We start from the raw sequence: 27,591 nt of genomic DNA on the forward strand, positions 1-27,591 counted from the left end.
TCACTCATGCACATTTCACAATGGAAGTCTGTTGCCTTCGTTAATTTGTCAGCTTCTTATTTTTGAGTTTCTGGGTCTTGCCTTATCAATTTGGGGAGACCACACCTGTTTCTTCTGTGCTGTCAAGCCAGACCCATGCTTGGCAAGCTTCTGTGAAACATCATGCGGGGACATAGGGCTTCCCCCACTAGCAAAATCGGACCATCAGTTTGTTATCTGCTTTGCTTCTGCAGCTTGGTGTAAGAAATACGCTGCTGTTCTCTCAACGCAGGGGATTCTCATTCTTGTTATGTCAGTGGCTCACTGTAATGGCAGCTTCTGGATCCTCTAAGAGCTCGCATCTTTCCCAAGCAATGTCCGTGTTACCTTCCAGTCTTGGGAAATGCTGTCCTGGCTTACTGCGAGTGCCAAAGCCCTTCAGCTTCTGCTGTAGTCAGTGGCAATTGGAGGTGCTTTTCACTTATGAAAAGACCTTCTTCCTTGAGGTGCATGATGAAGAGGTCGCATAATGATGTGGCTTGTGAAGATAACTCTTCATAGTAAGAGAAGAAGGATGTCAATCCTTTCACAGGTAGGATTTGCTTGCTGAGTTCAGCATGGGAACTCACTGCTGCATTCTGGTTGCAGTGCCACGTGTCTCCAGTGAACGCTGGGCATTTAGTCAGTGCAGTGAGCAAGGCTCATTTTGCTTAATGCTTTAAGGCAGCCATATACCAACAAACCGGAGATTAACTGAAATATATAGCTCTGCTTTTCCCTTTTTATTCTTTCCCTACCCTGGAATTGCCATAATGTCCCCAAGATGAAATGTCTGAATCTGGGCAGTCCTCAGCAGCTACCACACCGAGCACCACTGGAACCAAGTCCAACACTCCCACATCATCTGTGCCCTCTGCTGCTGTCACACCCCTGAATGAGAGCATCCAACCCATCAGCGAATACAATGGCACAACCAAGAGCAACAAGAGGACACGAGAAAAGCGGAACAGCCGGAACATGGAAGTCCAGGTCACGCAGGAGATGAGGAATGTCAGCATAGGTATGGGAGCTGGAGCATGTTTATGAATACAGGTTTCTGAGGTTAGCATCAGAACCAGAACCTTTTCTGTGTAATACAGAGGAAATTCCTGTGCTAACGTTCACCAGCTGTTTCCTAACAGGTTGAGACTATAAAACAACGTGCAACATCCTCTAGTGTAGCATTTGAATAAAAAGACTCACAGCTGAGTCCAGTTCTGTATTTTATTATTGCTTGCCCACAGTGCCAGCCTCAACCAAGCAATGAACGCTCTTGTTCTCATGGGCTTTGTAGATTTTACTCCTGGGGCAGCTTGGAAAGGACAAAAATGTCACCTCTAACACATTAAAGGGGCTAATGTAGTACACAGGTGACATCCTTAATCCTTCGGGAATTCTCTATGCAAACAGACATTGTGTTTATGTTGCTTGCCTCAGCTTTCAAATGTCTTGGTTTCTAAGTATGTTGGTTTCTATGTAAGTTGGCAAAAGGGGGAGTCCCTTATTTTCTTCCTCAAATATTGGTCTTAGGCTACAGATTATACAGAAACCAGGTTAGATTTCATGCACTGAACTGTGCAGTTTCAAAGTGAAATTTTAACTATGTGCAGCACCATGACATTGTCAAGCTGTGCTATTTGCAGCTGCAGAAATGCCTTTAAGGAACACTGTTGCCATAGATCATGTGTTGTCTTACGTAGGTATGGGAAGCAGTGACGAGTGGTCCGATGTTCAGGACATCATAGACTCTACTCCTGAGCTGGATATGTGTCAGGATCCCCGCCTGGAGCGCCCTGGTAACAGGTATTGGTTGTGACTTTCTGCTCTTGGCCCTCTGTCTTGTTTTTGTGAAGGGTGGATATTGTGGTCCAGAGCTCAAGATGCAGCTGTTTCAGAAAATGCATAAATTCTGCCTAATGCAAAAATGAGGTGCTGGCAGCCTTTGAGATCTCCAGGGAAGGCACATATCAGTAATATGGAAGGATCTGTGTGAGTGGCCCAGGCTGCTCTGAGACAGGAAAAAGGAAATCCAGGGCTGTTCACAGCATTTGAGTCCTTATCTGATCTTACTGCTGTGAGGGTTGCTGTTGAAGTTGGTGGGAGTGTAGGCATCACTGCACAGCCTTAGGACTGCCAGTGGAAGGTTTTCTATGAATTTTTGAGTAGTTATCAGCTATTTGAAAAGGCATCAGCGAGGCAAGGCTGAGGTCATGCAAGGTAGGTATTGGTACATGGTATGGGGAATAAAACATTCTTTTTCCTTTACTTACTGAATTCCCTCAGTCAACCCGTGGCAGAATCCACTCTCAGAGTTTTGACTGTACTGGTCTGTGATGCTCAGTATTTCAGAGTTATGTTCTGGCTTAAACATCACCAAGTAAGAAGAATCCTTGCCTTTCTTTCTTCCAACCACAGCCCAACCCAGGGGATTGTGAACAAAGCGTTTGGCATCAACACAGACTCCCTCTATCATGAACTTTCCACAGCAGGATCCGAGGTGATCGGAGATGTTGATGAAGGAGCAGATCTGCTAGGTAAAATTTGTTGGGACTGTTCTGTTTTCTCTGAAGCAAAGACAGCTCCGTTAGGCTTCTAGAAGCGTTTAGATTCACTCTTTTTTCCGAACTTGGATGTTTGACCTTTAGAAAATGGCATGGAATTTGGGATACACTGTGACTGAAATATGCACCTACAGCAGTAATTCTTACCCAACAGCTTGAGTTAATGGCTGTGTATTTGGGCTGTCTTTGTGTCTGTAAGTTATTTTCCTTTGTTTGAAGATTGCTTCTTCCCCTCCTCCCACAAATCTTCACGCCAGTAATTCTGCATTCTGGCAGCTTCACTTGGAATAGAGCTTTTCTTGGAAGTTTGCAAGAAAAAAAACCCTTTTGTTAAGATTTCTTTAAGTTTAAGGGGAACAATTGTCGTTCTCGTATGGAAACATCATAGATTTCACTGCAGTTTTTACCTTCTTAGTCAATCCAAGAGAGTTCTGCATTCTCCTTTTAGGCTGATATTGAAGGAGCTTCTTGTATCTGAAGTCTGATTATGTTCTATGTTCCCAATGAGGACTTTGAAGCAGTCAGAGAAGCAGCTTTGTGTCAGGTAGCAGTCTGATAAAGCTGTGAAAGTGTAGCAGTCCCAGCTGCTTGTGGGTTGTTCCCCCTTTCTCTCATATCTCCTTTCCTGGTCTTCATTATCCCTTTACTCTGGACATAGGGTAGGACTAACAGTTGGGTAATGGGCCCTGCGAAGTCCTTTTTTTCAGTGTTAGGGTGGCCTCCTGTGTTTGCTTGGAGATTAAAATCTTACTTCATTTGATGGGTGTTTTATGGTGAAAACAGCAGTTGTTACATTAGTGGTAAGTTCATGTATATAAATGATGTTTTTCTATACAGAAGTTTAAATGAAATTATCAGACTGAGCCCTGGCGCTGCTGTTGGAAAAAAAAATGTTGTAAAATGCAGCTGTCCTTTGCATGCTGAAATGTGGCTGAAGTGCACGTTTAATTTCTTAATTTCTTAAGAAATTAAATTTAATTTCTTCTTGTTAGCAGATCTGTCTGCTAACAGGAGAATGATCACAAAGGGAGGGAAACAAGAAGGCAGTGGAAACTGGCCGTTCTGCGCTTAGTGCTGTGTGACTGAGAAAAGAAAGGTTTATCCAGGCTGAGATGCGACTGTCTGAGACTCGTGTCTGGAAGGCTGGGGGTGGCTGAGGTGTGTGGCTGCAGTTCTAACAGGGGTTCCCTCTCCTTGGTTTTTTTGTCCTGTATGTAGAGTCGTGGCAGTTCCCGTCCTTACTATTTCATGCCTTTTGACACTGAAATGGCTGAATCATTGTTAATTCTTTTTTTTTTGAAACAAAATTTTAGTTTTGTTGGTTTCAGTCACTGATCGATCCTTTTTTTCACTTCCTTTTTTCCCTTGTCTCTCTGTGCTTCGCTGGACATGGCCCATAGGGGAGTTCTCAGGTGTGTATCTCTGCTCTGCTCAGTTTCCTTTCTTGTTTGTTTTTACCTCGTTGAGACTCAATGATATGGTATGCACGTGTGATACTCCCCTGCTCTTGTCCAACCACGGTTGGCTTTGCTGACTTTCTCCCACCTTTGCCTTGCTTGGTTCCTTGCACTGGCGGGTTCCTGGGCAGGAGGCTATTCCTGCTTGGTGTTCACGTGTCTGCTGTGTTTTGATCCGCTTTTTGTGTAGCTTTCTGCAGGTTTTGACACTGGCCCGTCTCAAGGTCTTGAGAAAACCACGCTGTGCCTTTCCTTTGCTTTGGGGTGCAAAGTGCCTCATTTTAGGGCAGGCGCTGTGCTCTGCGCTGAGCTCAGCTGAGCACAGGATTTACATAGTTCACTCCTGTTCTTCAAGTAAACAAGACTGTGAGGAGTCCCTCTGCTTGCATGATGCTCACTATGAGTTTCTTAATGCATCCTGACCCACAGCTGCAGTGAAAAGAAAGACTTTTCTGTAGGGAAGAGAGTGGCAGAACCACAGGCCTTTTTTTGTTTGTTTTGTCTTTTCAGTAGGAGTTTGAAGTGCCGCTTCTGTTGCCTTTTGTCCCATACGAAGGTCAGCAGGCCTAAATTGCAGAATTTTCACCTCTCTGTAAAATGCATTTGGATACTGATAAAAAAAATAATTAGATGAAATCAAGGAAATCGCTGTTGATTTCAGTGCAAACTGGATGAAGTTTCACCTGTAATAAGGACAGGCGACTTGGGCTGATACGGTACAAAATCTGTGGCATAATTGTGCAGTGCTGAGCTCTGTCACATTCCTCTGCACGGAACCTCCTGATGTTGGGTCTGTAAGGTCACAAAAGGGAGGAAGGAACGGCATCATCATCTCTCTTAGTTCAGATTGTTTGGGCTGTCACTGTAGGCCATTTTTGGGTGGTCTTTTCTCAGAGACTCCCCCTCTGAAGTGGCACTGGAATTTATCTCAGTAGCAAAGTGGATTTGGATCTGTGCAGGAAGGCCAGATAACAGCTCTGATATCCCTCCCATTTTGTTTTTTCTCCTGCCCTTCCTTCACACTGTTCATCATGTCTGTTGACTTGCCATTGTGGTGGGGTTGGAATGCACAGAGATATTTAGTCCAGGGTAAGTGACCTAAACATGATAGCACTGAGTGTAGGGTAAGCCAATCTACCCAGCTGCTTGGTATCTGAAACAGATTGCTTCGTGCCCATGCCAGCTGATGAATGTCTGCAGTTCACAGCTCTTGGCCAGTGCATTCAGTCAGCAGGTTTACCACTGCATCACCATAGAGCAGTACTTTCAGCTCCTGGTTCAGACAGCCTTTCTGATTGCACTGGAATAGTTTAGAAGTAGGGGAGCAATCATTCCAATAATATCTTTATCAATCAGCTTTGCATAACAAAATATTACAAATAAACATTCATTATGGGAGGAGCTGTTTGTCATTGGGTGGAAACCTCTGCAGAAGCATGTTTAGAGCATTATTAATCAGTAGAAGGAGATGTTTGGTTGATTTTTACTTAGTAAATCTGGCAAGAAGAGCAAATGAAATATCTTGAATTGCTCAGCACTGACCCAATTATGAGTGCAGGAACAGAAGGTGATACTTTTTCAGAGATCTTGCAGCAAACATTGACCACGTTAGCCTGATATAAATTGAAATAACGGGGCCTTTGCTCCTGACAGGTGCTGCAGTGAGATTTACCAAGAAGAGCAAAGATGTAGAAAAGATCTGCGCTCGGCTGCGTGAGGAAGCCAAACTTCAGGCTGAGCTTTCAGACACAGGTGCTACTATGGAGTGGATGAAGGATGGGAAGGAGCTCAAGGCCAGTGAAAAATAGAAACTGCACATTGTGGGGAAGAAACACACCCTGAAAATTCACAGTGTCTCAATGGATGATGCTGCAAGTTATCAGTGCATCTGTGAGGGGGATAAAATGCTCCATCAGCTTTCACTGAAAGGTATGTGACAGTCTGGGCTGTCCTCTTCCTGCCCAGGGCCAGCAGACTGCATTCACCTGACTCCCCAACAGTCCAGCTGTTGTCAGACAGCATCTGGGGTGTTTTCAGTGGCTGTTTTGACTTGAACTGGCCAATCTGCTTTGTAGAGCCATTTGATTTCTGTGTTCTGTCCTGTGATTCGTCCCTAAGATATAGAGGAAATCAAGGGAAAGATAGGAAAAAGAGCATCCCAGCCTTCCTGCTCTTCTCTCAGGGTGGCCACGAGAGATGATGTAAACAGCTCTTTTTGTAGCAGTGATCCCAAATGTAGAAGAGACCTGTGAAGAGTCACAGGGATGTTTACTTAGCTGTCATTCCATGGTGGGCTTTTTCTGACACAGATGTAGAGAGAAACTGAACTTTCCCACACAGGTCTCTGTTTTGCTGCAGGGTGTAGGTCTGATCTCTGAGATCCACACGCTGGGCCTTGATTGCAATAAATGAGAGCCCTTTGTTTGCTCCAGTGGAAGACTTTCCATTTCTGCAGTACCCTCTGCAGATGACACAAATGCAAATGAACCTTCTTCCCAGCAACAATTGCCTTTTTTTTTTTTTTTTTTTACACTGAGTATGCATGAGGTTCTTCATCATATTCTGCTGGCTTGTCACCCTTGTTGGTCCATGGAGAAACAACAAAGCCCTAGAGTAGTGTATGCACTTTGGCATTGGAGAGCTTACTTAACTGCCTCTTCTCAAAGAACAAACTCCAGAGAGGCATGGAGACAGCTCCAAACAGAATTGAATATTGGGACTAAATTGATGGAGAGCAAAACTTCCTGCCAAGGCTTGTCAGCTAGTCTTCATTTTGCTTTTCTTCTCTCAGTCATGTTAGCATAATATTTCATACTGGCAAGTCTGCCCCCAGAATTAATTGAATTAGCTGATGGACGTTTCCATGTGCTTTGCACTGTAATGTGACTATCAAATGAGTAATCAATGCTGTTATTTTAAAATCTGTGTTGGCAAGCTGTAAGACAAACAACTGCTGTTGGTAGCTTGGTTACTGCAGAATCAGCTTTCGTGCATCTCATAGATAGGGAAGAGACCCTTAAGGGTCAGCTAGTTGGACTCCCCCGCAATGAACAGGGGCACCGCAGCTCCATCAGGTGCTCTGAGCCCTGTCCAGCCTGACTTTGAACATCCTCAGGCTCACCAATCTTATACCCATGCCACACACTCGCAGTATTTCACCATTCAGCATGGCCACTTGTATCTTCTCTTGCTGTAAACCAGAGCTAGCTGGTAAATCATCTGCTGTGCGGGTCAGCTGTGTCTCTCCCATGGGCATCACGTGGCTGCTGGGAGGCTCTGAAGAGTTGCAGCCAGAGGTGTGTCACCCGCTGGGCCTCGTGCCCAAAGGAGCCCACAGGAAAGTGTTGTTGCAGTTTGTCATGCACTGCACTGCCATGAGACTTGACGTGCCAGACATCCTCTGACACGTGACCTCCTGCATCCAGGCAGGACATCTGAGACGTCTCCTTCAGCCTGACGTGGCTGCAGTTTCACACTGGTTTTACTAAGGAAGGAGAAGGCACGTGGATGAAACTCTTTTCCTGCTCTTCCTGGCATTAGCTCATAGTACAAGTAAAGCACTGTCAGGTCAAGCCTGGAGGAGTAATGCTTGTCACTGACATGTTCCTGTTCAGGGTGGAGCTGGAGGGTAAAATAACACAAGAAATTGTCATTGATATTCAATATCTGTGAAATTCAGCTGGCTGCATTCACAGAACCTGGCGTTAAGATCTGTTTTCTGGTTTGTATCTTGAGCCTCTTTTCCATAACCCAGTCCTCATTTATGAACTGAAGCTCTACTGAAAGCCTTTCGCTGTGTATGCTCATGCTGCAGTGCAGCGCTTGTGACCTTTAACAGCACATTCACGTTCCTCTGATCACAGGATCCTTAAGGTTGATTAAGACCCTCTAGTCCGACTGCTCACCCATCACCACCGTGATGCTCACCATCAGCTAGCTAAAAACTCAGCAGAGATGATAGATCAAGCACTACACTGGATTTGGGATGGCTAGAGATTCCTAAGATATTGAAGGATTGCTTGCAGGTGGTGTTGGCTCAGGTATTCACCCTGCATCCCACCTCCCGTTCTGTTTGGTTGAGAATCATGCATTCTGCAATTTCACTTTGTAATTCAAAGACCCTGGCTTTATCTGTTGAAAAACTGATCTAAAACAAGCCAAGAAGACTCCGTTGGAACTGGTTGATGCAGAACAAAGGCATCCCCAAAGGACAAGTTGCACTGTTTGATGAACATTATTGGATGAGAGCTAAGCTAAGATTTAAAAAGTTCTGGGGCTGTCTCTGAGCATCAAATACAGAGGAAGCCTGCATGATTCCCTGAGAATGGATACCTCCTACTTTGGTATCCAGGTTGGGTTAAGGGAACACTAGCAGTAACTCCTATCAGAAAATGTCACATGGCTCAGACAAAAAAGCCATCAGGAGGGCTTAATTAATAGCACCAAATGGTCACAAGATGGCCTTAGGGCAGGGAAGTAATCTATCTATGTGATATTGATTGATGCTGTTAGTTCTTAACAGCTTGACTCTAGAGGGACTGTTCTTCTTTGGTCACCTAGTTTTAAAAGAATAGATGTCTCCTGTCTATTACAATTTTTAACGAGTTATTTGTTCACTGATGCCATAAATGTGCCTGGCATAGCAATTGGCCTTGGTATATTGAGTGACTGAAAGCAACAGTTGTTGCTCTAAGAAATGCAATACTAAGCTAGGTCTGCCTGTAGCTGACAGCTATCAGCTTGCTTCTCAGGCAGGTTCTGTCTGGATGCAATGAAGGGCATGAAATACGGATGTGCTCATCAAACGCTGCTTGTTAGCTTAGAGACAAGGTGTTAAATAGGTTTGTTCATGTATTGCAAACATGTTACTTCATTTTATTAAGTAAAATGAAGCTGCCTTCATTTTAGCTTCAGAAGAACATGTGCAGAATACAGAATTGATTAAAAGAAATAAGAACTGTCTGCATAGAACTTACTCTTTCCTTACACAGGAGAATCAAGCAGATGTTTGTATGTGAGTACCTCCAGAGGTGAAACTCGATCACCCAAATGTAATGAGCAGAGACATTACAATCAGTTCTAACCGTATCTTCATGCTGCGCTGAGTAAGCCTGAGTCAGGATGTAAACCACTTTCTCTTCTTTTCTTCAGATGAAGCCATTAATTTTGTCAACAAGCCCAAAACAACTCCAGAAATATCAGTCAGTCCTTCTGAAGACCTGGAGCTGGTGTGTGAGGTGTCAGCTGCAAGCGGAGCTGTCATATGGAAGAAAGATCAAACAGAGGTGAAGCAGGACCAGAGGACAACCATCATCTCCCAGGGGACGCACCGCAAGCTCATGGTCAAAAATGTGACCCTGAAAGACCAAGGGAGCTACAGCTGTGAAACAAAAGATGACAAAGCAACATTCCAAGTGAAAGTCAGAGGTGAGAAAATGCTTGGAATCCCAGTGTCACGGTTTGAACTAAAAATCCACCTGCGTCCGTGACAGGGGGCCGTAGGCCCCGGAGGGGCCCTAGGCCGAAAGGAAAAAGTTAATTAGGAAAAGAAAACAGCGGCAACGATCTAAGGAGGCACACTTATTTACTAAATACTATATCGAAATACAGAATAACACAATATAATACAATATAATTGAAAATTGAGCTAACGAATCAAGCGAAATAGGAGAGAGAATGAGTCCCGTAACCGAGAGGCCTACTGTAAATCTAGGCGAACGGCTGAAGGCTCCCACACACTCCCCTGAACGCCAGAACTCGAAAGACGTCAGTCTGTTCTGCGACAGAGTTAATATAGAGTCCAGGTCCCGTGACCTATCGTGTTGTTCCCTGGGAGATGTAGTCTTCTTCTGTAAGTTGCAGATTCAGTAAAATTATTCATGCTTTATATGATGTTATGATGTGGAATACTGATAGCAAAAATTACAAAATTATTAAACCATGACACCCAGAGATAAAGGAACGCTTCATTTTGTGTGTCTTGCATTTGGAGGATCAACTTACAGCCTCTCTGGTGCAAAACCATTTGGCTATAGGACTTTCTTTGTCATCTAGTGTCATAGCTACACTTTTCTACATGTGCTTTTCCATCCAGGAATGAATTACTGCAACAAACCATAGGCAAGGAGGGTAACTTGTGCAGCTCTTGTAGTCATCTGGTGTCTGCAGGGTTACAGTGCAAGAGCACAGCAGGCATGCAAGGAGTGAGAAAAGGGGAGGTGTTTGAAGAGATCTGGTTACAAAATTTGAATGACACAATTAGGTGGAAAATGCCACTAATCAGACTCATAAATGGCCTGGGTTGCAAAGGCCCACAGTGCTCATCCAGTTCCAACCCCCTTCTTCCTATGTGCAGGGTTGCCAACCAGCAGCCCAGGCTGCCCAGAACCACATCCAGCCTGGCCTGGAATGCCTGCAGGGATGGAGCATCCACAGTCTCCTTGGGCAGCCTGTTCTAGAGGGCCGTTCACTTCTGATTTACTGGAAATGTAGAGAGACATCAGAAGAAAAAAAGAGAAGGGAGGAGGTTCAGCAGTGCATGCAGGTGTTCTAAATCTCATGTCCAAATCTGCTATCAGACTGAGAAATGTTTAGCTTTGTGATATGATGTGATATGATATGATGTGAAATGATATGCTTATCATTTCCCAAGGCAAAATAGAGGGGAAAGTATTTTCCTGTCTTAATGAGGCATCACGATGCTCCCTGTGAAGGGCAAGTATAGTGAAAATGGGGAACTGGAGTTAGCTCTGCAGCAGACTACAGCAAAACGGTGTGACTGTTGTGATGTCCCTGCAGAGAAAGAAGACGTGTTTACCAACAAGGGCAAGGTACAAAAAGAGGTGAAGGCTGTACTGACTCAAAATGCCACGCTGAGCTGCGAGGTGGCCAAGGAGAAGACGGAGGTGAAGTGGTGCAAGGAGGGGAAACCGATCACCTGGAGCAAGAAGTTCAAGGTGGAGTCAGAGGGCAAACAGCGTCGGCTGGTGGTGAGCCAGGTGGAGAAGAATGATGCAGGGGAGTACAGCTGCGAGGCTGCTGGCCAGAAACTCACCTTCAAGATTCATGTAACTGCTAGGAAACATATTTTGGTTGATATTCTTTGATTATTCCATAGTCTGGCTGTGGAAACGTCTGTGTGAACGTGTCCTCTTGATTCTGCCATGAAACTGTTTTGGGGAGGATGAAAAGAAATGCTTACAAACGTGCAGCTAAAATGATTATTTGTTTTTAACAGTGTTTCATCCAGCTCTTCCCCTACGACTACTTTTATAATGAGCTGTCCATAGATGTCCAACTGTGATTTGTACAATGTGCAACACTGCTCTACTAGTTGATATTTCAACAGTAGTAGTTACAGATCTCTACTGTGGCTGCACTGAGAAGGTTTGGTTGTCGGTGTCCTAAGAACTTTTAGTCAGAGGCATTGCACTTGCCTTTGGCTTGTTGAATCCCACGTTGACGACCATTCGTTCCATGTTCTGTAAATGTAATGACCAGTCATGAATCCATTGATACCTTTCTAATTGTACGTTTCTCATTAGTCTGGGAGTTCAGAACAGAGGCAGATCTCTCACTCCAGCTGCAGTAGAGATTGCTCTGGTGTTAGTATATTTTGCACATAATCCGGTAAATTTTAACTTAGACTCCAGATAGCCATGGGCACATCAGCTGCATTCTGAGTGACCATTAGTGAGCTGGCTGATGACGAGGGTTTGTCTTCTGTTTTATTTGTAGCTGCACTCTGCTGGTTTTTGCTCATAAGTCAGCTTGTTCTCTGTTAACTTTACAGTTCTTGTCTTGTATTCTGAGCTGATCAGGACAGGGAATCTGTTTTCTCCTCTTCTTTCTTATGGCAGTGAACACATTGGAGCTTAATCCTGGTCAAGGTTTGGCTTTTGATCAGCTATGTGGAGGAGCAACTGTACTGGGAGTCTACTGCCTTTCTGCTCGCACAGACCTGGTGTCCTTGCAGGGCATAGCTTGCGTTCTGTTCCCTTGTAAAGGTTGCAGTGTTTGCTCTCTCCATCTTGGGGCATTCTGCTCCTTCAGTCCCTGGTGTGCAATATATCTCTGCTCCTGTAGTAGACAGTTTTGCTGCTGCCTGCGGTGTAGACTCTAAACTATCAGCTTTTACTGTTCCCACACCACATGGATGTGATTCTGGGGTCTTTGGATCTGTTCCGTGAGTTGTGTAGCTCATGCTTTTGGCTCAGGAAACTGGCAGTTTCAGCAAAGAGTGGATTACAGAAAGGGTAGATTTGGGAGGTATCTGTCAGAGAAAATGAAATATGAACGATAACAGAAAGACTATGGCAACAGCTGGAATCAACCAAGTTAATCCTCAGCAGCCAAAGCCAGCCCACGTCTTATTGCAGAGGTGTAGGGAGAAAACACAGCAATGTAGTGCTTTTACACTGGAATTTTGCTAGCTGAGGGCTATTATTAGCTGTTTGCCTCAGAAACCAAAGGTTTTCTGTTCTCTTTCAGACCGGATGAGCTCATGGCTGCACAGGGTAATGTAATACCTCCTCCACTGCCATACAAGGAGAGTGTTTGCCTAGCTACCGTTTCTCATGTGTACCACCGTAACATGACGTGCAAGTCCAGCCCTCACTGCAAAATGATGTGGTGTGAAAGTCAGGAGGGATTATGAGTACTCTTGGAGTGGTTGGCTCTTTCACTACAGAAATCCTCATCTTACTAGCTTCTCCCAAAGTGCAATGGCTTTCTGAGTCTTAATTTCTCCTCTTACCATTGCACTCAGAAAGCTTTTCAGGGTTCCTCTACCCCAGGGTTCCACTCGTAGCACAGAACAATCCCATTTTAAGGACATGTTGAATGTTAGGTGCTGAGTGTAGAGCATTACGGGATGCAGATTAGACCTTCTTGCTTAAAAGAAACAAGTGCTGCACACCTTGGAAACCTATAGAAAACTAGAGTAAAAAGGGCTGATTCTGCCATCTCATTATCTCAGTATTTGTGGTGCACGCTGAAATCCTTATTTGAAGTGGGCCAAAGCTCCATTGCATTTGTGAGAAGTTTTGCATCACCTGGTTGGTCTAGGCCATGTTTGTTGTCTTGCTAATAAGCAAGCCTTCTGATCTTCATCAAATCATTGCGTTTGGAAAAGACCACAAAGATCCCCACATCCAGCCTCACCCCATCCCACCATGCACACTGCCCACGTCCCTCAGTGCCACATCTCCATGGTTATTGAACACTTGTGATGGTGACCCCACCACCTCCCTGCAAAGCTGTGCCACCACATCACCATTCCTCTTCAGAAGAAGTTTTTCTTAACATCCAACTTGAACCTTCCCTGAAAATCATCAGTCAGAACAGGGGCTGTTGAAGATGGGCGGAGAGAATGATGCTTCTACAGTCAATACAAGCAGTGAGATCAAATGTAGAGTGTGTCAACTGCATTCTTGCATTGGCTTGCTGCCCTGCTCCCTCGCCTTCAGTGGACTGCAGTGCTGGTGGTAGAGCTGTGGTGTGAATCCTGGGATTGCACGTACTGCAACGGTCAGCAGCACAGGAACTTGACCTGAACTTACCCTCCTGGGCAGCTGCTGCCACTCAGAATTCAGACAGCATGCAGAGGAGAAAGTCATGAAGGAAGGAAAAGGGATGGCAGCAGAAGGCTTCACAGAGTGACAGCGGGGAGGAAGGAGATAGGGGACAGGTCATGGAAGGGTTTGCCATGACTGCTGGGGAGCAGGAGCCTTCCCGGTCACCTGAGCTGGGTATGCCTGAATATGCTTGCATGAATGATCTGAATGAGTGGTCTTCCATGTCTGCACTGCAAATAAAAGGCAATGTAAATCCCCCTCACACCTGCTAGTCCTGCATTCATGCTTGGAGCCTCTGTCTTGGTATCAGCATCAGGACCCTGGGATCTTTCCTGGGACCCAAACAAGCATAGGAAGCTTATTCAAAATTGCTCTGCTGTTAGAAGCTGGCTAGCACTAGAGAAGTCCATGATGTAAGTACGTCAGAAATATTCTGCACTTCTACAGCCTTTTGTAGGGCAAACCGTGGAATAGAAATGGAAGCCCATTTATTTAGGGTTTATCTGTTCTCCCACGCCTCAAATAGGAACTAGCATGAACGCTCTCAGCAACCAGTTGTTGGTAAAAGGAGAATCAGATAAAACAGTCATTAAAGTAATCAATAAAAGATTCAATGTATCAATCGATCCCACTTAGCAAAGTGATTAACTGAATCACCTTAACTGAAGTGTGTATGCCTAACTAATTACACTTGCTATCTTTCTGATGCTAACTCCATTTGTTGACACAAAGGGTAAGGTGGGCTTTAAACACTTTCTTCTATATGTGTTAGGTATTAAGAGGAGATGACCTCAGCCAGTTCTCTGAAGAATCAGGGGTTGCTGAGAGTAGAAAACCATGCTTTATGCATAAAACCGAGCTACAAAATCTAATGTAGGCCAAGTATTCACCATATTAAGGGCTATATCATAACCATAGGGTAGAGTCAAAAGATGGTTTTCTGCTCTTAAATTTCTATGGTTTCCTGATTTTGAGGTCTTCAGTTCATAATTGAGCTGTATTTGGCTGATCTCCAGTGCAGAGTGGAGCGATATCAAAAAGACAGACAGATGAAGATCTGTCATTGTCTTCATTAGAAGAAATCTGAAAATTAGGAGTCCGAGCTGATAGTAAAGACTACCCAGAGGGATGGGATGACCATAGGGACTGTGCTGAGGATGCATTATAATGTGTGATAAACACTGTGAAGCAGTGTTGCTCCAGGAAATGGTCCAATACAACATAGAAGCAACTTTTAATGTCTTCCAGTCACAAGTTGTTCATATCTAATGTATATTTTACCTAATGTTTTCCAGTTCCAGAAGCAGAGGATGCCTTTATCAACAAGCAGAAGGTGCAGAAGGAGGTGAAGGCTGCTCCAACAGAAAATGCCACGCTGAGCTGCGAGGTGGCCCAGGAGAAGACGGAGGTGAAGTGGTACAAGGAGGGGAAACTGATCACCTCGAGCAAGAAGTTCAAGGTGGAGTCAGAGGGCAAACAGCGTCGGCTGGTGGTGAGCCAGGTGGAGAAGAAAGATGCAGGGGAGTACAGCTGCGAGGCTGCTGGCCAGAAACTCACCTTCAGGATTGATGTCACAGGTGAGAGAAATTGTTTCAACTGTATTGAACCCCCCAACAAAGAAGGAGGGGAAAGTTGAGTGGTTTGACACATTTAACCCCAGCATTCAGTGATGTAGACAGTCCTTAAATTCTGTTTAATTTGTGTACATTCCTCTTTGCCTTCTGAAGCTATGAACGCAGAGGACTTGGGTAGCCTCAGCTTAAGACAGGCTGGAAATAATTCTGGAATTTCCCTGGGGATCTCAAGTAGATGCAGTGATAGCAAAATGATAAGTCAATAATTACAGGGGAAATTGAAGAATATTAAAGATATCTTCAGGGCACAAGCACACCCCTGCAAATGCTTCTTCCTAAATAGTCTTAGAGACAGCATTTGGTCACAATGCTAGACGGCGGCATTGGTGGTTTCTATAAAATTAAAGAAACCTGCAACTAAAAAGCTTTTCCCGTATTGTCTTTTGTTTTCTTCTCTATAGCAGGTACAAAAGAAATGCTTAAAAACAGAAAGCCTTCAAGCTGGTGCTTTTCTTTCCAAAATGGAGGAAGACAGTCATTCTATTTATTAGGAGAGTCTGATAAGAAAGTGGAAAAAGGCTTTTTACCAGGGTCTATAGCAACATAACAAAGGGCAATGGTTTCAAAAGTGAAGAGGGTAGACTCAGTTTGGACATGAGAAAAGTTCTTTATGATGAGGGTGGTGATACACTGGAACAGATTGTCCAGTGAAGGTTGTGGGTGACTCATCATTGGAGTGTCCAAGGCCAGGCTGGATGGGGACCCTGGGCAGCCTCATTTAGTGAATGATGTCCCTGACCACGGCAAGAGGTTGGACTGGATGATCTTTAAAGCTTCCTTCTATACCCAAACCGTTCTATGATTCCATAGGGGAAACCATTTTATTACTGCCTATGAAAACTCAGGAGATATTAGAACTGTTTTCAGAAATAAGTAGGTGAGAAAAATACATTTCCTCACTATGACTTAATCACAAACAGAATTTAACCTTGACCCTCACCTGGCTTTTGCTGGCAAAGCAACTTACAACTGTCAGCTTGTTTGGACAATGTAATGCCTGTCCCCTTGTATGAAACAGACTTTTCAATGACTGCGTATGCTGGTGTGCTGCTGGACAGTGGGGAGAGGGGTGTTTTTTAATTTTTGAAGATTTTGGAACATGATACTGGTGGAAATGAAAACAAGTTTAGGGCTATATAAGCTGTTTTGGTCTGGCAGGGAGGAAGTTCTTCACTGGCAATTGATATAGTTCAGATGTTGGCATTCAGTTCATAGCACTGTCAGGAAATGTGAGTGGGAAAGCTGTCCTCAACGGTACAGTCCAAAGACTAATTTGGGCATTTGGGGAAGGCTGTGTAGAAAAGATTCATGTCTTAAATTTGCCCGTTTTCCTTCAATTCCAGAAGCAGCAGATGCTTTTATCAACAAGCAGAAGGTGCAGAAGGAGGTGAAGGCTGCTCCAACAGAAAATGCCACGCTGAGCTGCGAGGTGACCCAGGAGAAGACGGAGGTGAAGTGGTACAAGGAGGGGAAACTGATCACCTCGAGCAAGAAGTTCAAGGTGGAGTCAGAGGGCAAACAGCATCGGCTGGTGGTGAGCCAGGTGGAGAAGAAAGATGCAGGGGAGTACAGCTGCGAGGCTGCTGGCCAGAAACTCACCTTCAAGATTCATGTCACAGGTAAGACAGGTGTTGTCTGAAATACAGCAGAGAACAGTAAAGTAAAATCTAGTTTCCATTCTACAGTGATCCAGTTGCAGTAGTCTGTGCTGAGGTTTTTTCCCTATACTTGATTGCCTGGGTTTGTAGCAAGTATGTGGTTTTAGTATGGCACAAAGACCTGTTTCAGTCTGTAGAATAATAATTATTATAATAATTATAATAATTGAATAATATAATAATAATTGAATAATTATTATTCAAGATATAATTCAAATCTCTCCTGTGCCTGAGATCCCGAACTATAATTCTTGTTCACCGAAACATTTGACTAAGATAAGTATGTGCAGTGAGGCTGGAGTGCATGTTCTACGTGCAGCCTTTCATGGCAGGAGAAGCAGGAACTTCTCCTAGTAGTACACTGCCTTTTTACTATGCCTTTATGTTGGAGGCTGCATCTGGATAGGTGAGTCTGCTACTCACAGTAAGAGACCTGGTAGAGCTGACTATTCCCAGAGCTCAAAGTAAGATAGATATCTGCAAATCACACACAAAGAACAAAGGACTGCGTTGGTGAGCATATTTCCTTTGTGCCTTTGACAGTCACAGTTGTGGCAATGGTAGAGGCCATGAGGAGTCTGTTCAGGAAGCCAGGAGTACTGTTCTGGGTCATGAAAAGGCAGCCAGTGGTTTGACTATCACATGTTTATGTGTTTTGATGTTTCACAGTGGGTCTTAAGTAAAAGGAACTCAGGTTTTGGTTGCCTGCAGGACAGATGTTCTTTTGGGTTCAATATGTTTGTGTAGTGACTTGCAACCATGGGACTGGTGTTCAAGGACCCTCTTGGTTCCTTCAGTTCCTAGGTTCTTTCTTGCCTAGATTTGACACTTTGTTTCAACAGAAGAACTGATATTCTCTAGTGAAGGCTATTATTTTGGGCACAAGTAGTAACCTAAACCTGTTCCAACCTGTACATACAGACCTGCAAGTTGGTCTCATTTCAGTCCCTCAGTCAATACTTTTTCTTTTCTTCCCTCAGAGCCAAAACCTGTGTTTATAAACCAGGAGCAGGTGCAGAAAGAGGTGAGTGCTGCCCTGGCAGCAAGTGCCTCCCTCAGCTGTGAAGTAGCACAGGATCCAACCGAAGTAAAATGGTACAAGGATGGAAGACTGATTGCCTCCTCCAGAAAGTTCCAAATGGAATCCGTGGGCAAAACACGGCGTCTGGTTGTGGAGCAGCTGGAGAAGAAAGATGCTGGAGAATACATCTGCGAGGCTGCTGGCCAGAAGACGACCTTCAAGTTGGAAACAACTGGTGAGCATTCGCTTTGGGAGCACTAAGCAGCTGTTTATGTGGCTTAGAGGAAGAGGAAGTGAGCCATGTCAAAGGGAAGGTGGTGTGGCGCAGGAATGAGGTTGCGATCAAACCCAGCAAACGTTTCCAGATTGATGAGGAAGGGGTCAGAAGAACCCTGACAATAACAAGGATCCAGGCTGAGGATGAGGGAGAGTACTTCTGTGAGTCCAGAGATGACAAGAGCAGCATTACCATCACCCCCAAAGGTATGTCTCTGGAAATGAAGGCTGACAGTGTGGAAGGATCCTTGGCTTCCCTCATCAGCCATTACAACACTGCAAAGCTGAGTTCATCTGTGTGTTTATGCTGTTCTCTGTGTTAACAACCAAGTACAAAACTTGTCTTTCTCTCTAAATAACTGTGGAACAACTGCTTCTGAAGAGCACAGCTGTTAAGTGGGCAAATCAGCCTTCAAGGCTGGAATTAAGCATCCCAAATGTAAGATGGGATTTATTTTACCCCTTCTTTGCCTCTTTTCTTCTTGCATCTTTGTAGATGCAAGGAGGATCTCCTCTACACGCAGGAGATGTGAGTGTGAGTTATGGTGATCACTTACTGCGAGTCATAAAATCTGATGCTTCCAATGAAATCATTGACTCTGTTGGCTCTTTGAAGGTGCTCATATATAATATGATAGCAGGCTTTGAGTATATAAAAGGCTTTTAGAAAGTGGAAGCAAACAATCTGTTCTCTGTGCAGAAATAAGGGACTTCAATTGCAATGACAAAGATGCAAGTTCTACAACAGAAAAGCTTTTTAATGGTTGGATGACTGGATATGTCATTTGGAGGGGCTTTGAAGCCTTCACTGTGGGATTCAGAAAAGGTTAGTGAAATATCTGTGTCACAAAGAGCTGAGCATGTCCTGGAGCAATGGAGAAGGGCTGGATGATTTTTGCTGGTATTTTTAGCCATTGAATTTTGTGTTCTGGTGGTGTCAGTACATTCTTTTGTACCACATGGACGGGTTGGTTTGTTGCATTGGTTCAGACTTTTGTACTAGGAGCTCAGCAGTGGTTAAAGCTCACACTTCTGCAAAGTAAACAAGCTCCTGCAATTCGTCTCTACTCTGTTTTAGCTGTGGATTAGCTTGACAGTTCCCTTCCATAAGCTTTATGGTTCCCTTCTGTAAGTCTACTTACATAGAGTGAGTTGCTTAACTTTAAGTCTAGCTACAGGATTTTAAGCATATTATTAGCAAAAAATATCACAAATAATTTCACCAACAATTCTCCCCACCCATCTGTAGCTTTCTTTTTTTTCACTGGAAGGTTTTACACTGGCAAATAGGGTGGGCATGTAGAAACAACCCCATTAATTCTGACGAAGCTCTGATTTCTCTGACTGGCCTTTGTTTTGTGATTCTGCATGCATGCCCTGTAGCTAAAGCCTGGATGTCTTCCCCAACACCTTCAGTCTCCCATCCTTACTTAAGTTACTCCATTGTAAATCTCTCTGCTAGTCCAAGAGAGTTTTTATTTTACCCCTTCTGTGAGGCAGCAGCTGGATGGGAAGGATGAGATGAGGACAAGGTTGTTTGGGTGGCTTTTTTTTTTTTTTGCCTAAGAGCCAACTGGGAATCAAAGATCCCAAAAATTGAAGACAAACTGTGTCATACCGAGCAGGGTTTGTCAAATCACTGGCATGCACTGTTAGGACAACTTCATCATCAACATATTCCGGGCTGACAGTTGTCACAAAATTCTGCTTCTGTGTCCCAAAATGTGCACTTATCACTTCTATTGGCAGTTGCTCATCTTTTCTCCAAACTGAATGGTTGTAGGAAATAAAACAGACAAGCAAACAAACCAAACAACCCGCAGATATTAACTTGCAGCTGATTGTCAGTGCTGATCGTTGGGCCATGTCCATCACTTCACATACTTCTGCGGCCAACAGACATTGGAAAATACAAAGACCTTCAGAGACTACTTGAATTTCTAGATGCACTGAATTACCCTCTAGAGTGTATTTCTGAATATATAAGGAACCACGGGTGACTATGATCCTGATTTATATCTAGGTTCAGGCTTACTGTTTCAGTTAGGTTAGATGAATAATAGTTCCAGAGAAGATAGGGAAATACAGCACTTCATTGATACCACATGTCGGAAGAATGCAGCTCAGTGCTGGGCAGTTTGCTGCTTCATTCCCTCTTACAAGTTGGACCCAAGGCTGGAAAAGACCACTGAGATAGCTGAGTCCAACCCAGCCCACCCTCACTGGACTTACTAACCACGTCCCCAGTGCCACATACCCGTGGCTCTTGAGCACCTCCAGTGACTGCAGTATATCAGCGTGGTTGCTTCAGCTGTGTGAGTTTTCACCACTGGATGTTGTTCTAGCGAGGCAAAAAACCCAAACTGATGGAACAGTGTCTATACAGGAAGCACCTGGCTGTCCTGATGGCTGCCAACAGTTTTGCACAAGGTGTGTCATGCAAGCTTGCATGAGTCTGGTTTAAAAACTTGCAGTTCTGATGGAAGGAGAGGATGTTGGTGCAGGAGAACTGCAGGATTTGTGCTTTCCCGACATCCAGTTGCAATCCCAGCTTATTGTTGCTATAGAAAACAGCTTCTCTGTAGACAAACTGAGTTAGTACCATTAAGTGGCTGAATCCCTAAGTGATCCAAGGTGAAGCATGATCCAAACTGGAATTTAGCTAATTGTAGTGGGGAATCCAAGCCTTAATGAGCTGAGTTATTTAAAGTATGAGTCTTCCATCTAAAACAGCATTGAACTGTTACCCTGGTTGATGATAGAAGTGAGAGTTGAACAGCAGAAGTCTGAAGTTATGCTCCATATTTCTCATCACTCAAGAGAATATTTGAATATGTGAATTCCTTTGGCTATGTTAGAGCTCATAATGAGGTAAGCTGATGTTCTTTAAATGCTCGGAGTCTAGCAATGTGGGGAAGTGGACTGCTATTTGCTGTTGAGCTTTAGGCTAAGAAGCCTGATTTTAGAGGACAGTGGACTTCCCCTTTCCCTTCCCCTCTCCTCCCCTTCTCCCTGGATTGATCCCGCATGGTTAGTGAATGAGTTCAGAGCAAGGTAAATGAGGAATAGCCATGTGAAAACCTTTTTTTTTTTACTGCACTGTAAAAGACACTTAGTCAAAAGACAAGTGTGTGTTACAAGCTTATGATTGCAGGAGATCCTAGAAACAACCCAGCTACTCAAACCTGTAGTCTGGCTGAATATTTTATTGTCAGTTTTGGTCAGGAGGAGATGCTTGAGTAAGACAAATAAAAGGTCATGGGTAAGTTGGTCCTTTTTGTGATATACTTCTAGCCTTTCGTCAGGGAAAAGCTTAATTAGTCCAAATAATTATAGCAGAAACCACACCAAGAACATGAGAGTGAAATTTCAACTTTCTTGACGTGACGGTAAATTTTACCCCATTCTGCCATTCCCCAAATGTTTGTTTCCTTATGTTATGGTTTTGCAATTTGGTTGGTGTTGGTATTCCACATCATAACACCATGCCTAATAATGGGAGTAAAGGGGACAGGTTTTTTTTTTCTCTGTGAACTGCCTCAAATGTTCATGTGGGGTGGGGCACCGGAAGGGAAGTGAGGAAGGGGACAGCGTTGCTGGCGCGGCTCCCTGCGAGGAGACAACGTGGTCAGAGCTTCCTGCCTTCCAAAGCTCCATCGGTGAGATTGGGGACTTGGTATTCTCTTGTTTGATACTCTCTTGTTGTTTGTTTAGCATTATTAGGTTATTAAACTGCCATTCTTTCTCAGATCACCTTTTTTCTCCCTTATTTTTTGTTAGACCTAATCGCAATCTCCCTTCCCTTCCCCATCTCCCTAAACGCACGTGGCCGGGCCTGGCCGGGCCACGCCGCACTGCCGCTAGAGAAAAGGGGGGGGGCTTTTGTTCCTGCTGCCCCGGGTTTGTGCCCACTGTCCCGGAGTGAGCTCTAGAGAGAACTCCGTGACATTTTTGGTGGAGGATGCAGGCAGAGCTCAGGGCAATGTTTTGGGCAGTAATTAGGTGTTTTTTTTCAGCAGCCCTGTATGTAGGACTGATAGTCCCTAGGTTCCTGTGGTCCTGGCTTAAGGACTTCCTGATGTTGGGGGTAGGGGTAGATTTATTAAGCCGATGGCTGGCAGGGATAGAGATATCTGCCTGGCTCCCTTCCAGACTAACGAACATCACAGGCACCGTGCTTGAACTGGCTCACGAATGCTCTGAATTCCTTAAGTATGACTGGGGTGTCAATTGGAATACTGTGTTGTTAGTCTCTCTGATTGTAGTAGTTTACTATAAATTGCAGAGAGACTTGCAAAGAATAGTGCAGAGAGACTCAGGAAAAGGGCCAGAAGCATCGGGACCCCCAGTATCAGGTAATCTCACCCCTGAACACCAGAGGGACCTTGGGAAATTAATAGAACCCCTGAGTGAGTGTGGGAGATCAGGGGGATCTCAGAACGAATGGCTTATGAAAAAGATAGAGAGTCTCGAGAATGAGATCCAAATCCTAAGGGGAAGGCAACAAGTTAATCCCAGCCGACCACAGGAAGCACCAGCATCAGTGTCAGTCGCCCCAGTGGAAGGCCAGAGATGGGAACGTGTGTCCTCACGTCTGGAACGGATGGAGGAAGTAGAGGAAGATCCGGGCGAGGGACCCTCCCCAAAACCACCAAGGAAGGCAACTCAGAAGACTAACAGACATGGAGAAGATAGTGACGATGAAGGCCAGAGATGGGAGCGTGTGCCCTCACGTCTGGAACGGATGGAGGAAGTAGAGGAAGATCCTGGTGAGGGACCCTCCCCAAAACCACTGAGAAAGGCAACCCAGAAGACTAACAGACGCGGAGAAGATAGTGATGATGAGGGAAAAGTCACTGCTTCCTCTACTTGTAAACCTCTGAAAATTACTGAAATCCAAAGTGCGAGAAAGGAGTTTGCCCGACTCCCAGGTGAACGCCTTGTCACTTGGCTGCTCCGGTGTTGGGACAATGGGGCCGCCTGCATGTCCCTAAGCTGCGATGAGGCTCGTCAATTAGGAAACATTGCTCGAGACTCATCTATTGATAGAGGAATCAGCAGATGTCTCGATGGAGTCGCCAATCTCGGGGAGAGGATTCTATCAGCTGTAAAGGCAACCTGTCTTCTCAAAAGTGATTTGGAGCCTGTACTGGAAAAATGGAGTACAGCTGAGGAAGGTATCCAGTACCTGAGAGAAATGGCTGTGGCAGAAATGCTGTTCGATCCCACGTTTGTCCCTGGGGACCCAGAGGATTACCATGACCCAGAAAAGGTGAGCGGTACTCCGGAAATATGCAAGAAACTCATACGGTCAGCACCAGGGAAGTATTCCAGTGTACTATTAACGAACTCTAACAGGTATGATGAGCTGGATAGGAGACCTGAAATTTTTGAGCTCATCCTTTCACTGCAAAATATCGAATACTCACTACTGCCACACCGTACCACCATCGCAGCCATCTGTAAAATGGTGGATAGAATGGACCAAATGGAGAGAAGACAGGACAACATGCAGAAGAGCTGGTCTGCAGCAAGGAACCACAGTGAACCTGTGGCAGTCTCAGCTGTCAGACGCAAATGCACACCTGTCCGAGTGAAGGACCGCAGTGAGCCTATGTCACGTGGTGCCATGTGGAACTACCTGCGTGACCATGGAGAGGATATGAAGAAGTGGCATGACGAACCCAATTTTGTACTGCGAGCACGGGTAAGAAAATTACAAAAGAGGTCAGCCCCTACTGAGGTTGCCTCTACCGCTTCAGACAACCAATAGAGGGGCCCTGCCCTCAGCCAGGGGGGGGAGAGGGATAATAGAGTGTATTGGACTGTGTGGATTCGGTGGCCTGGCACATCATAACCACAAAAATATAAAGCACTGGTGGATACCGGTGCACAGTGCACTCTGATACCCTCAGGTTTCGAAGGGACAGAACGGATACATATACATGGGGTGACTGGGGGTTCGCAGGAACTGTCTGTGTTGGAGGCCGAGATAAGCCTCACTGGTAGAGACTGGCAGAGATGGAACACATAAGTGGGCTAGAGACCGAGGGGTGGACATAACTATGGACGCTATTGCGCAGATCATCCATGATTGTGACACCTGTGCCATGATCAAACAGGCCAAGAGGATGAGACCTCTCTGGGGGGAAGGGCGATGGGAAAAGTATAAATATGGGGAGGCATGGCAGATTGATTATATCACCCTGCCAAAGACTCGTAATGGTAAGCATTATGTACTCACCATGGTGGAGGTAACCACCGGGTGGCTTGAGACATATGCGGTACCCCATGCCACTGCCAGAAACACCATATTAGGCCTAGAGACACAAATCTTGTGGCGACATGGCACCCCAGAGAGGATCGAATCAGACAATGGGACTCATTTCAAAAATTCACTGGTGAGCACTTGGGCCAAAGAACATGGCATCGAGTGGATCTATCACATCCCCTATCACGCACCAGCCGCTGGTAAGATCGAGCGCCACAATGGTTTGCTGAAAACCACGCTGAAAGCGATGGGTGGTGGAACATTTAAGAACTGGGAGAAACATCTAGCAGAAGCCACCTGGCTGGTAAACACCCGAGGATCAGCCAACCGAGACGGTGCTACACAGTCCAACTCCCTGCGTACCGTGGAGGGAGACAAGGTTCCTGTGGTGCATGTAAAGAATATGCTGGGAAAAGCGGTTTGGGTCCTTCCAGCCTCTGGAAAGGGGAGGCCCCTCCGTGGAACTGTCTTTGCACAGGGACCTGGGTGCACCTGGTGGGTGATGCAGAAGGATGGGGATGTTCAGTGTGTGCCACAGGGAAATTTGATGCTGGGGGAGTGCAGCCTGTGATTCCATGTGTGTGTATATATATATATGTATATATATCTGTATGTACATATGTAATGCATGTTAACTACTGTTCTGTTTATATGTTGATAAAAGTTAGGCATGATGTGATGATGTGTAATAAGGGGTGGAATGTTATTGTTTTGTAATTTGGTTGGTGTTGGTATTCCACATCAGAACACCATGCTAATAATGGGAGTAAAGGGGACAAGTTTTTTTTTCTGTGGGCTGCCTTAATGGGCATGTGGGGTGGGGCACCGGAAGGGAAGTGAGGAAGGGGACGGGGTTGCTGGCCGGCTCCCTGCGAGGAGACAACGTGGTCAGAGCTTCCTGCCTTCCACAGCTCCACCGGTGAGATTGGGGACTTGGTATTCTCTTTGTTGATACTCTCTTGTTGTTTGTTTAGCATTATTAGGTTATTAAACTGCCATTCGTTCTCAGATCACCTTTTTTTCTCCCTCATTTTTTGTTAGACCTAATCGTAATCTCCCTTCCCTTCCCCGTCTCCCTAAACGCACGTGGCCGGGCCTGGCCGGGCCACGCCGCACTGCCGCTAGAGAAAAGGGGGGGGGCTTTTGTTCCTGCTGCCCCGGGTTTGTGCCCACTGTCCCGGAGTGAGCTCTAGAGAGAACTCCGTGACACCTACAACAGCAAAAATAACTTCTAGTTCTAATTTTCAATCTTTAAAAGTTGCCTTGGCGTTTATAAAAAGGCATTCCCATTAGCTTTGGAGTGTTCACCTGAAAGAAGTGATTGCTTTTTCCTCAATTCAGTCTCAGACTAAATATGTGCTACACTTTTTGGCATTTCTGGGATCGCTTTTGTGAAGGGATCTTGAAAACTATCCTAGTCAGTTACACTCCCTACTGGGTTTGTTTGTGTAAACACACACAAAAAAGCTTTCTCTGTCTGGTGTTCTGCCCTGATGTTGTGTGCTGGGCGCTGCACTGAGATGAGGCAATTGAGCTTTTTCCTATAGACTGAAGCCAAAGGTGTCTGTGATCTCTTTGATATTTCAGATGCTTTAGTTTTTATTTACGCACTTTGTCACTCCGACAGGAAATTCTCCAATGACTCAAACAGTTAAATACCATTAGAAGGATTTACAGCTTTAAACAAAATCTTTCCATCTGACTGGGAGCTAACTCAGGCCCAAGCTACTGAGATTTCAGAATGTTTTTAAATTGTGGCATAATAAATATCCAAAGACATTTCTCATTTCCCAAGATGGTCATGTTTTACAAATGTTCAGATTCATCTTGATTTGCACAGAAATGTTAAGGTCCTAGTTTTTCAATTTTAATTCTGCAGTTTTATAGGGTTTAAGTCTGAAATTCCATTCATTTAAGGAGGGTCCACCAAAGGAAAGATTCAGAATATAATTTTCTACAGGTATTCAGTTGGTTGTTTCCCAGGAAAACACTCAGCTAGCAGAGTGCTGTAGGTAACAGAAGAGTCCTACTATCTTTGTACTTCCATCTTATTCACTCTATATTACCATGTGAATTAATACGTATTTAGCAGTGTTTTGCTTTAGGTGGTGTGGTGCTGTACATGCAGAAAAGGATAAAGGGTATGGCTTACTCTCCTCTTTGTACTTTATGAGAAATATGGCTGCAGGAAAAGCCCACTTAAAAAGGTTAAGTACAGCTTCATGTTCCTTTATGCTGTTACAGAGTGTTTTTGTGTGCAGTTAAGCAGTTGCGATGTCCCACCCCAAGAATCCTACTTCATTTCACTGAATGAAAATTCATCAGGATAACAGAGGCCAGGTCAGGGTAGAAGCACTTAGCTGCACTGGCATGCGTGCTGTGCCTTGGAAGTGTTCGCCCAAATGTTCACATGCTGTGGACATGACTCTGTATACAAGCCTCAAGACAAAGTCTTGGCTAAATATCAGATATTTTTCTCATTGTGAAGACAGGAAATCCTGGGAACTAAAATCATATTCTCCTATGACATTTGTAAACACAATGGTAATTTTGAAGGTTGGCATGGATGATTTTCAGCTTTCAGCTCTGGATCATTTCATGCATTTTTGATTTTTTAAGGAGCACTTCATTGCACAGATTCATGGCAGGCATTTGCTGCTTCTTCGCTCTGAAGAAGTTATGACTCTTTAACTAGGAATATAAATGTAGCATAATGCATATTGAGAGACCCAAGTGAAATGTACTGGGAGGAAAAAAAGGGTAACAGCATATTAAATCAAATTTTCCGTCTGTCTTGGGATATTTAGTGGAGAGCAGATTTAAACTGTTTTGACTCTTTTGACCTTTTTACTCTTATACTCAAATAGTACTGTAACTCCCTTTATATTTGTTTTTATATCTTTGTATAGTACACTTGTTTTTTTCAACAGATGTTTATACAGTTTTGAAAGGTGATGCTCAGTGAAGATCCTCGTGTTAAAGTGTAACTCTCTACTTGTAAAGTGTAATTATCTTCTAAAGGGATAGCTGCATATGATTCATTATCTTAGTGCTTTTTATTGAATGAACTACCCACAGGTAGGTGTAGATACTCTGTTCCCTGCCAAACATTTTGCCTTT

At 44.5% G+C, this 27,591-nt stretch overlaps 1 protein-coding gene across 1 annotated transcript in view; it reads left to right on the forward strand.

The window, feature by feature from the left end:
- The first annotated feature begins 318 nt into the window (after nt 1-318).
- The window catches only part of LOC146759587 (C-Jun-amino-terminal kinase-interacting protein 3-like), a 34,330-nt gene continuing 7,057 nt past the window's right edge, over nt 319-27,591 (forward strand). The window contains exons 1-5 of the mRNA XM_085510436.1: nt 319-1,039; nt 1,719-1,821; nt 2,434-2,552; nt 3,980-3,991; nt 4,227-4,236. Of these exons, the coding sequence (XP_085366562.1) occupies nt 808-1,039; nt 1,719-1,821; nt 2,434-2,552; nt 3,980-3,991; nt 4,227-4,236 (476 nt within the window). The 5' untranslated portion in view covers nt 319-807. The remainder of the gene's footprint in view (nt 1,040-1,718; nt 1,822-2,433; nt 2,553-3,979; nt 3,992-4,226; nt 4,237-27,591) is intronic.

The sequence above is a fragment of the Coturnix japonica genome, chromosome 10 (assembly GCF_054131305.1).
Source record: "Coturnix japonica strain WE chromosome 10, WE-NBRP24, whole genome shotgun sequence".
NCBI lineage: Eukaryota > Metazoa > Chordata > Aves > Galliformes > Phasianidae > Coturnix > Coturnix japonica.